This window comes from Macadamia integrifolia, unplaced genomic scaffold, assembly GCF_013358625.1.
Source record: "Macadamia integrifolia cultivar HAES 741 unplaced genomic scaffold, SCU_Mint_v3 scaffold2639, whole genome shotgun sequence".
NCBI lineage: Eukaryota > Viridiplantae > Streptophyta > Magnoliopsida > Proteales > Proteaceae > Macadamia > Macadamia integrifolia.
The window spans coordinates 5,556-18,396 of NW_024868850.1; the positions used below are offsets into that span (position 1 = coordinate 5,556).

Consider the following 12,841-nt stretch of genomic DNA (forward strand, 5'->3'; position numbering starts at 1 on the left):
TTTTTTTGACATGTAAGGAGGGAAGTAAAGATAGATTTTTTACAAGTCATAGCTCACCAACTACGCTAGGCAGTTTTTAATGCTAAACAACCTTGTCATACTTAAAGGACAAAACCATAAGTTATTCAAATGGCAGCGATAATTCAGAAGAATATAAAGACTGGACAACATTGACATTCCATGTACTATTAGATATAATATCATTAACAATGAGTATAGATAGCCTAGTCAAAGGATTGCCCATTGTATTTGATTTATGATGCAGCTTATATGATTTACTATAAATTATAATGTTTTGTTCATTATGTTTCGTCTCTTTTTATCTGTCCTACGTGTCTAGGGACTTCTCTTCCCTCCTTTACGTGGGGTTGCCATTTTCTGTATAATAAAAAAACAAAAACAAAAACAAAAACCTTTTGAGTCTCATAGAAACTCCTATTTTTGACAACCTACCAAATAAGTCAAGCCACCTTGATCATTGGGGAGAAAAATTATACTTAGTAAAACTCTAAATCACATTCTCATCCGAGGTAATGATAGCATTAATTAAGGAACATTTCAACCATATAAGACGCTATTTCATTTTTTGTCGATACAGATAAATGTACAAAATATATAATATTTTTTTGTCCTTACGTAGGCTGTATAAGAAATAGGACAATTTCAACAAAATAAACTACTCAGAGTGAAGGACTCAGAAAATTTATAAACACGAGTAAATGCTCCAAACTCCCCTTCTATTTCATTTTCATGTGTGCCCTGTTGTTTTGATAGCATGTTTGTTTATCTAGCATTTAGCCAGCTACTAGAGAGATCAATATTCGCCTAGGTGGCATGAAATGCCTAATAGTTTCCCCGGATCGTCACTTGACCATTATCCGAACCAATGGTTTGGAAGAGTCATGGAATCGTACATTATTTCATGCCTGTCCTCGACCTTAATTCTAGTTGGTGACTCCTACATTACCAATTCCCCTTTTCCTTCTCCCCCTCCAAAGAGATGGATGAGGTGGTTCATCTGTGCACCACCGCAACATGCCCTCACATATGCATACCAAGACACCAGAGGATAATTGAGAAATTAGACTATGCAATTTAACACGTGATTAATCCAAGCCATGGCCTCTCCATCTAATATTCAGAATAGTCAAATCATCTATCTATATGATAGCATATAAAGTAGTTGCTCTGTTGGTTTGTGCTTGTCTTGTCGATTGCAAGGCTGAGCTTATGTTCACGTATCATAATTGTTTCCGGACGGACGATGTGTTGAATTCCATCTATTGTAGAGGTGGCTTGATTCCAAAGGGCCATGAAGAAGCTGATGGCCAATGGAAGCGCATGAATAGACATCAACAAGGCGGGCATCTCTGCCTTTCATGGGGGCTGGGCAGCCAGTTCTCATTTTCTCCCCCTCCCCCCACCCCCCACCCCCCCTTTTTTCTGTCTGCGCATAACCCCCACACTCCCGGACAGTCCTTTTCCCTATTTCTCCTCACAACTAAAGTGCTGATGAATGGTTCTTATCTTCTATATGCTGTTTCAGCATCGTTGCATGTCAATATACCCTCATCCATGGGTGCCAACTTGAGTTTGAAACTTTGAACCAGCCGCTCCCATCTTGGTTCAAAACTCATCAATTTCCCAATCCACTCACAGAAGTTACCAAAGTTATGCCCTCATCGAGGAGACTTATATACAGATCTAACACTGATAATATTAAAACCAGAAAATTTGGACTTACCAACAAATTCTGGTAACTTCGTGCACACCTAGAAATCCATGAGCACAAAACAATATAATTCTGTTCCTCAGAAATGAATCATCTGCTCAAGTTTGCGTGCCTGAAAGAACATGCAACGACCTTTACCACTAGATTCAACTTCCTCGCTCTTCCTCTTAGATCCCGTGAAACCAAGACTACTCAACTTTAATTGGCGTTTTCGACTATTGGAGCCTTCTTCCTCGTCTAGCTTGTCAGATTCCCTACAACCACACACACACACACACACACACAAAGAAGTGATCAGAAGAAGAGCATGGATTACTAGCAGAGAATATATCTGCACCAATGTTGACACATGCCAGTGTGTTTAAGGCCATATTGTAACAAGGGCCCCCCGATAAGCCAACATAGACCAATCAAAGTGCACCATCTCTTCTATGAGCTATGTTACGGAAAAAACTGAATGGCGCCGTATCCCTGAAAATCCAGTATACTTTGACTCTCTTTAGAGATAAAACTGCAAGCATTAGCAGCGCAGAGAAAATTTCTTGCCTATTTTGGTTTCCTGAAGGTAAGCTAAAACCAGTATGACACTCCAGGCAATAAAGAGAATGTCCACCACTTGTATGCATGCAAAAACACTAAAACGGTACCTCACCAGACATGAACATAAGCACATGCAGTTACTAAATTAATCAGATATTGAAACTGTGGAGCAGGCTAGACTCACCACAGGACTTCGACGTTGTCCTTGAAGTAGGGAGTGCATGTACCCCAACTGAAACGGACTAATGTTGGAAATCCAAATACCGAGTGCTTGTGATGTTCTAACCAAGCTTTAGTTTCAGGATCTGAGCACAGGGAAGAAGAAAAACTTAAGCAAGAGAAAGAAATGCATGTAGCAAGATACTATGAAAATCCAAAGCACTTATGAACCTCCAGGGTAACCAGATCCAAAGTTCCTATGCATTTTCTCTGCTGTTTCTTCTAGCACCCAGTCATGCAAAGCTCGGTCTCTTGTCACCTATATGGTGGAACAAATATCTGAGATGCCTACTAATACTCTAATGAAGGGCTTCAGAACAGTGGGACAAATCACCTTTGCAACTATGCTCGCTCCACTGACAACTGAATAGAGACTATCGGCTTTCTTTGCAACAATGAACTTGACACCAGGAAATTTCTGAGACAATTTTACGGTATACTTCTCGGCATCACCAACAGTATCCACATAGACCTGCAAATTTTTGTAGGAATACCACGGAAATGATTCTAATCATTTAATGAAGGCATTCAAGAGAAATAGGAAGAAAAAATAAAACAAGGGTAAATATCATCTAATAAAGAACCCTTCAATGATCCCACACTGATAATCTAACAATCTAATCCTTCAATCTTATAACATCCACTGGTATTACCATATTCAAGAATGACCTCAAATTGTGAATCAAGGCCCAATTGAGGACCATTTGAGATTTCTCGTGCAGTGCCAAGTAATGCATTACCCAATACCTTTGATGGACCTAGGCCCCATTACCTGGTTCTGGGTACAATAATCTTTACTGAATAGTGAAGTTTCACTCAAATGTGTGCCTAATATTTTTTCAGTTGAATCTGGAACCACACGTAGTAAGAATCAGATGAAATGCATAAAGAGTGTAAAATGTATAAATCGAGTCAACAAATGGGTTGGGACTCACCACACGCAAACTAAGTGAAGATATCAAACTGCACTTAGTTTGCCAAATTTTAGGAGCACAGATCACTTGCAAGGAAAATTGTGCCTATTTGTGTTGTCTTGTGTGTGCATGCGTGTGTGTATACTTATTTCAATATGTGTGTGTGTATCTTTCTCTCTAAAACACACCCAACACAACATACACAGAGAGACACACCCGCACACACTGCACACAAAAATAGGCACAATTTTCATACAAAGGAATTGTTCCCAACAGATCATGCCAAGGTTTCAATGAGGAGCTACCTTTTGTCATCAACATGAGCCAAAAGACACATCCAGTAGCTTCTAAATGGAGCAGGTCAAAGCTAAATCTAATCTGATCCTTATCAATTTCAAAGCTAAATCTCTTTTGATATTGATCAACTGGTTTGATATTTAATAAGATCTGTTTTTAAACTAGGGCCGCATATGTGTCAGAATCTAGAGACTGATCTAGTGAATACTATATGCATCCGCCCTCTCTCTACCACCTCCCTCCCCCCACCCCACACCCCCCCAAAAAAAAAAAAAAAAAAAACAAACAAAAAATGGAAAATGCAATCAAGAAATAGAAATCCAGATCTGGCCTGTAACTAATATATAGCATTGATCCATTTGGATGAAGACCACGTCAGATCTGGATCCAAATTGGAAAAAATGAATTCAGATCCTTCGGTAGATCTCCATAGAACCAAATCAGATCCAACCTGCTACAAATATACACATCTAGGAATTGAAAAATTATGGGGGGAATCCATCAAATTTTCAGCTCAAAATATAATTATTAGTACATAAATTAATAGGTATTCCATCTAACAATAAATTGAAGGCATTTACCTCAGTTAGAAGAACTCCCATACCAAGTACTCTAGCAACAAGGCCAATGGCAGAATCATGTGATATTTCGTTTAGGTTTATTTTATTTCTGTGTATATGGAAAGGGAAACTCTTGTTAGAATGTACAAGCAAGCACATGAAGCTTTTTGTTGGTACAAGTTAACATAGACTGACTTCTTTAGCATCTTAGCTGAAAGCTCCTTCGGATCTATAACATCGACGGCCCATCCAATTGATCTATTAGACTTTAAACTATCAAATATTTCCTCCCTCTTTTCAGCTTTTAGAGTCTTCGAATCTGCAGGAAAAAAAGAATCATCTGTAACAAGATCTGAATGCAAAATTGTTCTATCAACCATATAAATACGGGAAAGGTTGTTCTGTCCAGAATACAGAACGTTCAAATAATACCACAACTCCTTCACAATATCGATGTGAGTAACAATATCAACGATAGAGTTATCCATCGAGTTCAACAGCTGGGCCAAAATATGTGTATCATTAATGTCCCACATAGCATCCTTAGCAGGTTTCTCCTTTGTAAGATGATCCTGCTGTTCACGACTAGTTAACACCAACTATACAATTTACTTCCATTGTTGAAAATTAGCAACTCCTACAAATTTCTTCTTTGTAATTCTATGAGAGGATGCAAATATCACCCCAATAGCAGCACTCTTTGGCTCAGTGTCAGCCATTAAAGTAAAGAGAATTACCAGAGAATAGAGAACTAAAAAACAAATCACACAATCTATTGATCTTATGTAACTGATCAATCCTAATAGAAGAACTGAATTGTCAAACAAAATCCACAAAATCATACCCATTACTTAATAACTAACTGAACAAACTCTACTTACTGATCATGGGCCATTCTGGACACGCCTGTTATTGGACCTCTAAAAGAGTCTCATGACTATTCCTTTGCCCAAATGAAAATACTGAGGTAGACTTTGATCATAAATATAACAATTAACAATTAATCGAGCAACGAAATCCTTTATGTCGGTAATTAGTTCTATAACATACATAAATTTGGTATGAAGAACCAGAAAAGTAAAATAAATAAAAAAAAAATACCTCCTTTCATATTCATTTAAGCAAGTGAATAAAAAAAATCCAAAATCAGAGGGATTGCAATATCAAACCAATGAACAGAAGAATAACAGGAAAACCCACACTCTCTCCAAAGTTTCCCATATTCTATTGAAGACCCCTCCCAGCCTAAATGTATGAATAATGGAAATTTCAAAACCAGTCTAATATTAGTATAGAAATAATATAAACTTCCATAACCCATTAAATCCAACAGGTCCTCCTTGAAATCCACATCCTACATTTTCTTAGAATACAAATCATCATCTTATATAAACTGATTATACCCCATTTTTTCACCAGAAGATACGATGTTTAAATAAGATTAAAAAAAATCATTTTACAAAAATACCAAGCTAGCATGAAATTTTTCAAGACGCATCTCAAATTAAAGTGACTGGCATGAAGGAGTGAGTTGAAACCAAACCTGCAAAATTCAGGCAAGAAAGAGTCTTTTGATAGGATACGGCACAATATAGACATCCATAGACCATGGGACCTGATGAAAGAAATTTGTGAAATAAACAAATCAACCTATGATAGAAAAGCAGACTATAATCAAAATCTGAAACACGGTAAGGTAAGCCACCTAAAACAGGGCCTCTTCCAGCCTCATCGATGCCCATAATGCAAGGCTTTGAAGCCCATTTGGGCAATGGATTGTCTGAACCCATCTTCTTTTGCTGCCACTTCTAATAGTGTGAACAAGGAGACCCCCTCTGTAATACCTTACAATCTAGAAACTCATAGTTGGTAAGTTAGAGAACAGCAATAAAACGGGTATGGATTAAACGGACTAGACAGCAATAACAATTTTAAACCAGTGCAATAAAATGCATATGGCAATGATACAGTACGTGTTTAATACAGATCATTTGAGAGAAAATACGGACATATATTTACTATGCAATAGGCATGTATATCATTCAACGAATATAATAATGGCATAAAAACTACAAACTTATCAATAAGAAACTCACAATTGATATAAACACAAGGAGAAGAAAAAATATCAATTGTCTACATAATAATTGGTCCTTCTCATAACTCTAGTCTTGCAAAGGTTTAAATATTTACTCAATCATAATAGTTTCCTATAAATACTCTTGTAATAATGTGGAAGAGAAGAGAGAGATAAGTAATTCAAGGAGGAGCGGACATGAAGGGACTCATTATGGGGAAAAGTGTCGGTGTTCCTCCTTCCTACGCTATCCCTAATAACTCTCTCTACGACTTAAGCTCATGGCTATCTCAAATCATAGAGGAGAGGCCTTCACCCATTAATCCGATCCTGCTTTGCAATAATAGAAGAAAAGTAATATCAAGAACTTAGAAGAAGTCAGGCAACATGGATGGCTGCCATAGTCATCTGTCTTGTGCTGCAATAAATCGGCAGAAAGAAAAATTTCCACAAATCAAAACGAGAAATAGAGATGGAGAGAAACATACCTAAGGGCCCCTTTCTCGATTTCTCAGAGAAACCGAGTGGAGGCACTAATCACAGCGAAGAGTGGAGTGAATCCACAAGTTTCAGTGGAGGGTCAACCTGAGGTTGAGATGACACTCCATTTTGCCCTAAAACTTGAGTGACGCTCTAAAATCTCTGGGTTTTGATTTCATTTTCGCTATTCTGAAGCAACATAATTTAAAACGTATGTACGATACGTATACTTATCAACAATGCTATGTTTCCACCAAAAAAAACAATGCTACAGAAACCATAAAGGCTGCGTTGGTGACGTTTCAAAAAAACGTTTATGGAGTTTTTTCATCCCCATTTTTTCGTTGAGCAAAATGTTTGGTGCATTTATGGTGTGTTTCATTTTTTTTTATGAACAAAAGGTTAAAAAAAAAAAAAGATAGAAATAAGAATTGACGGAACAACAAAAGACAGTTCCATCGTTCCAGTTTCATTCCAAAAAAAAAAACAGCATTTTGACATAGAAACTAAAATTTTCGTTTTTGACACAGAACGTCGTTTCTAGAACATAAACGTTACCAAATGCAGCCTAGGGTGTCAAATTGGAACTGAAAACCGAATCTAGTTCCAGACTGAATATGCTAAATCGAAACAAACCGATCATAATATGATTACATCCTGGATCTGAAATGAGTGTTTATAATTCGATTCGGTCCAAATCTGAATCTATGTCAAGAATTGACAGTTCTAACCATAATCGAACCAAACAACTTGATGTCATTTTTTCCTCTTTTTGAAAACTAAACACTTTGACATAATTAATCACTTCAATTGTCTTGTAGAGTTTGGTTATATTCTAAGTTTAAAACCCTCTTTTGTTGGGGTAGACCAACAACCTCGTGATGAGCATTTGTATTTTGTCTTCTACATAGTAAAATCGAATTTGAAATTGGATACTGGAACCAAATGATAATCGAATACAAAACCCAAATAGGAATCGGAACTGTACCAAAACCAAACAGGTTCGATACAAGCACCGATTTTCAGAACCGAGATGGGAACTGGTCCACTGGATCACACTAATACTCCTTGGAACTGATATCAAAATTGGACCAAATCCCTGGTTCCCAACCAATTGATACCCTTAGTAGAAACTAGGGGTGTCAAGCGATTAGGTCTAGTCGGTCTTGGTTGGGCTCAACCAATTGTCAAGGCTACACCGTGAACACCTATTTAGCCAAACGAGCTTAGCTAGAGCGGGCATGGTATAATTGATAATTAAATCTGTCGGTCTTGGGCTTTAGTCATGCTACCATAAACTGACCTTAACCGGGCTACAAACCTATTTAACTTTAAATGGATCCTCTTTAAAATTGATCTCTTAAATGGACTTGAAGAGAAATACTAATAAAATGAAGTAGACATGGGCATAGCAAAGAAAGATCCCATAATTTAAATGGATTAAGTCAAAGATGGGCATAACAACTCAGTTACTAAGGCCCTCTTTGGCATCATTTTTTCTTTTTTCTTTTTTACCTATTTAACAAAAATCATTAATGAAAACCATTTTTTATCAAAACATAAAAATGGTTTGGAAACTACTTGACAAAAATTATTTATTTATTTATTTATTTATTTGTTTTTTAGAAATAGTTTGGTATCTCTATGTGTAAAATAGTTTTTTGAAGAAATGAGTGAAGAGATTCCCTTCACCCATCTTCCTTATATCTCCCTTTCTTCACTTTGGACTGAAGAAGAGGAGGTAAGGGGCCTGGATTTCTAAATACAAAGCAAATGACTAACTTACCCCTCCATATTGGGAATTTAAGCCTGTGCTCATTAAAGTTCAGCACAAAAATAACTAAAAATCAATTTTGGTAAAAGCACATAAATGACTTTTGATTTCTTTTTGGTTTTTGTATTGTATCAATTTTTTAAATAGAAACAAGCTCTATAAACGATACCAAATGCAGCCTAAGGTACTCGGTCTTTAATCCATGGAACTCAAATCAATTAAACTATGCTTGAAAAATATGAATGTTCAAATAATAACCTCCACCATCTCAACTGTACATATTACAATAGCCTTAGCACTAAACATAAGTAGTATTAAAGGGGTCGAGCTAGGTCGGGCTTCAAGGAGTCAGTTCAAGTTGGGCTTATAAATGTTTTCGGTCCGGTCAAGCTAGGTGGCTACACCGTGTACTACCTATTTATAAGCTCGACATATTTATTAATCGGTCGGTCTAGGCTAAGCCGTAACATGTCGGGCTCGATCTGGCCTAACCATGCGGGCTTGAAATTGACACCCCTAGTAGAAACTGCTCATGTCCACGAAGTGAGCATTTTAGTCATTATATATGCATGAAAATTCAGTAAAGTACACCTAAACCCTCTTAAAGTTTGATTTAGATCCTCTCAATTCTCAACACATGTTTTTTTTTAGTAAATCTCTCAACATGTTTACAATTCTACTAGGAAAAAAAAATCTACAAAATGTCTTGCTCCCTCACTACCAGATCACATGGTCCTGGCACCAGTGTGGGGGCCAATGAGAGCATGTACAGATATTTGTTATTTTAGAATGGATGGGTGGTAATTTCGAGAGCCTTATGTCTAGCGTAGGAGCCACTTGACCCGACAACTTTTCTTTTTGGGATGAAGATATTCTATAGTTATGGTCATTTAACATGTTTTATAAGACCGAGGTTTTTTCACCACAGTCAATCTCTTGATGAGAAATTCAAATGGCATGCAAAGGCTATCGAAGAATAAGGGAGGTCATTATCTACTTTTGCGAAATAAAGCTTGGGAGTAATTATGACCTTAGAAAATAATGGTGTCAAAACCAGCAAACTAGTATGCAGTTGCAGCTAATGAAGCTTATAATGATTTTCACAATATATAGTCCAAACTCAATATGATGTAAACGTTCTTACTCTTGTTCAATTTGTTTGTTCAAGTGACTCAACTTATATTTATAGATAAACAACCTAGATGTTAGACTCAATGTTAGAGTCAATCATGAATATCATGAAAGATAAGAAAAATTCAAACTAATTCCATCTTCTAAAAATCAACTTTGAGTTCTCCAAAGAAAACTAGTTGCTGGAGATCCATTCAAATTCAAAACATTTTGGAACTATTAAATCTTTTTGGTCTCCAATGTTCCTTTTATATTTTTTTAATAAAACTAATTCATAAAACTCTTAAACATCATTGAAAATGTTAGGGAATCCATTTAGGTGGTTAGAGAGCAAGTGATGTCACACCCTATTCCTTTAGAAATCGGAATCTGACTAGGATGACTATAAGCATCCTAATAGTCCTGCCTGGACCTTAGAAGTAGTACCTTACACTCACAACCCAACAAGAATCACTAAAATCAATATATATATATATATATATTTGGATGAATAATCAAAATATAGTTAGTATGAAACATACGGTACCGGAATGACCATTGGTCACACCGCAACCCATTTCCAAGCCTAATTATAACAATATAATTTACTATGTCAAATACAGTACCAGAATCATCCATCGGTTACCTGCGACCCATTTCTAGGTCTAATGCACATACATGTATGATAAATGCAACAACATGGTGATCACGTATCAAAATTTCACCTTGGCCAAACCAGATCCCAGCCAATCACACACAATAACAATAGTAGCAATTTCATATAAAACACATTCAAATCAATAATAATAAGTTAAGCATACATGAGATTATCAATTTAAGACACGTGTATGAAGTTACATACAACGGTTCAATAAAATAAAACACTCCTCAAAAGAAAGATAGACCACCTACTCACTTAGTCCTGTAGACTTGGTGAAAATCTTTTGGAATTGGATGCCCGAAACAACCTCGTAGACCTCACTGGAAGCAATTGTCTCTATCCTAATACATATGTATTAAAATGTGCCTTCAAGGGTCCCCAAGAAGGTCCCCAAAAAATGGCACTATTTAGCAGGACTCAATTGTAGGTGCCACCGGTAGGTAATTGATCTACCGGTGGGATCAACCAGTGACCTAAACAATAGCTAGTCTTCGAATTTTTATTAGACCATCCACCAGTAGATGTTCACTCACATGCTTGATCAACCAATGAGCAAACAAAGGCTTACCCTCAAATGGTTCATCCACCGGCATATGATCATCCATAGGTGGGATCTTGTGGCATTGTGAGTTAGTTGACTGCTTCTATGATCCTGATAATGGTAGGTTGATTGGGTTGTAAATCCAGTGTCGCATACCTTGGCGTATAGTTAAGGTAGGGTGTGACAGAATGGTAGCAAAGTGTAAAACTCTCTTCGAACTCTCAATGCACAAGATCATAGGGTAGGTGGTGATTATTAGGTATAAAATTAAAAGTTGCAACAAAAGTTCATAAGACTTAGTACAAGTGCATAAGCCAATAACAACAACATAACTTCATTAAAAGATCATAAATTGTAACATGTTTGTACATATAACTAGATGAGAAACAAAAGACAAAAGAGAGAAATGCAAAGACTAAAAGTAGGATAAATCCTAATACAAGCTAAGATAGGTAAAGTTGAACATAAAACTAAACATAAATCGAAGCACTTAACACATGAGTCAGTAAAAAAGATGTTGTCAGGAGTACTTACGTTGCACTAGTGTTGTGGTTGAGAAGAAAATGAAGGTTTTTGTGGCTTATATTGTGGTGGCCTGAATTCTTGTGGAACACCCAAGTATTCTACCCAACCTTGCATAGATGTTTCCAAAGTAGATACACAAGAGCTGAGAGTATCCAACCTAGTAGTCTCCGAGAATCCATGGAAATGACACTAGAGAATATATGTGAGATGCCTCTCTCCATAAAGGACATTACATCCTACACGCTTGATACACCTGTGGAAGTGGAAGGGGTAAATGATCCAACTATAAAGTAATTTGGAGGAGCTAGGAACGTAATAGGGTCAAATCTGACTAGGGGTGTAGGTGGTGGAATACTACCCTAGGGTAATGAGGAAGTATCCTGAGGGATCCTGTGGAACAGTTCCATGCTCATTCCTCTTTGTGTGTCCTCAAGTCGGGTGTTCTCATCTGACTTGGACCCCACATGCACATGCGACTCATGTATTAAACACTGGAAGGGTTACAAACCACTAAAGAGGAAGTCAGTGTAAGTCTCATACCATTGAAGGGAATTACCCGAACCCTAGTAGTGAAATGCACTAAGATATGGCCCACATACTTGCACATACCCTAGAAACCCTCTTTACAACATGATGAAGTTGTTCCAACTATGTTGGGCACAATTAACCTGCATTGATAGGAGTATTGTGACAAAATAGGTTATTCGGCCGTGGGGCCTGAGCCCGCACATCCGTGCACCTTAGACCACCTCCAATAGTTGGTACAACCTACCAATGAATGGATTGATATGTTAGATCACACTGAGGTGGGCCCACTAGTGCCAATTTGGGAATTAACCCAGTAATGGGAGAAAACCATTTATTTCCTAAACAGGCCTTAGAAAACTTAAGTTGTCATTTAAAGAGTTATAAGTAAAATCCATTTCTTTTTCCGAACTAGCCTCAGTAAACTTAAGTTACCATATAATGAGTTATTAGAAAAACTCATTATTTCCCCAAACAACCCCTAGTTCACTTAAGTTACTATAAATAGAGCTACTTGCTCATTTATCTCATTCCTACCATACTAAAAGCAAGAGAAGGGAGAAAGGAGAAGAAGAAGAAGAAGAAGAAGAAGAACGGAAGCAAGGGAGAGGGAAGAGGAAGGGAGTAAGGAATATCACCTCTATTCACCTGACACCATTGGTGAGTTACACTCTCTCCCCTACCTTATTTAATGCTTACTCTCTCTCTCTCTCTCTCTCTCTCTCTCTCTTACCCCATTTTCTTCACCTAAGATAAATTAGGAACGCTAACCTAAATCCCCTCTACCCACCCACTCAATCTACAAATTAAGTTGGGGATTTTGTGTAGGAGACCTAGTATAGCTAACGAAGCCACTCACCATTGAGAGTGGAGACCTCCCACATGA

The 12,841-nt window shown here is 37.2% G+C and overlaps 1 protein-coding gene across 2 annotated transcripts; it reads right to left on the reverse strand.

The window, feature by feature from the left end:
* Positions 1-1,591: 1,591 nt before the first annotated feature.
* Positions 1,592-7,089, reverse strand: LOC122066926 (ribonuclease H2 subunit A-like). Of its 2 annotated transcripts, none has more exons than XM_042630756.1 (9): positions 6,828-7,089; positions 5,968-6,114; positions 5,806-5,877; positions 4,458-4,581; positions 4,284-4,371; positions 2,826-2,963; positions 2,663-2,750; positions 2,457-2,577; positions 1,592-1,986 (listed from the first exon to the last, which is right to left on the reverse strand). In XM_042630756.1, the coding sequence occupies exons 2-9, from the start codon at positions 6,050-6,052 to the stop codon at positions 1,812-1,814; spliced, it is 891 nt and encodes a 296-aa protein (XP_042486690.1). In that variant the 5' UTR covers positions 6,053-6,114; positions 6,828-7,089; the 3' UTR covers positions 1,592-1,811. The 2 variants fall into 2 exon arrangements, with proteins under 2 accessions (XP_042486690.1, XP_042486691.1); XM_042630757.1 differs by lacking the exon at positions 6,828-7,089 and adding an exon at positions 6,538-6,666.
* Between the last annotated feature and the right edge of the window lie 5,752 nt (positions 7,090-12,841).

Bases quoted from the DNA above. Each gene is read 5' to 3' on its own strand.
- LOC122066926 (XM_042630756.1), bottom strand. From the start codon at position 6,052: ATGGGTTCAGACAATCCATTGCCCAAATGGGCTTCAAAGCCTTGCATT. The intron at 2,964-4,283 runs GTAAATGCCTTC...AAAAATTTGCAG, and splicing joins TGGGAGTTCTTCTAACTGAG to GTCTATGTGGATACTGTTGG. The intron at 2,751-2,825 runs GTGATTTGTCCC...TCCACCATATAG, and splicing joins GAGCGAGCATAGTTGCAAAG to GTGACAAGAGACCGAGCTTT.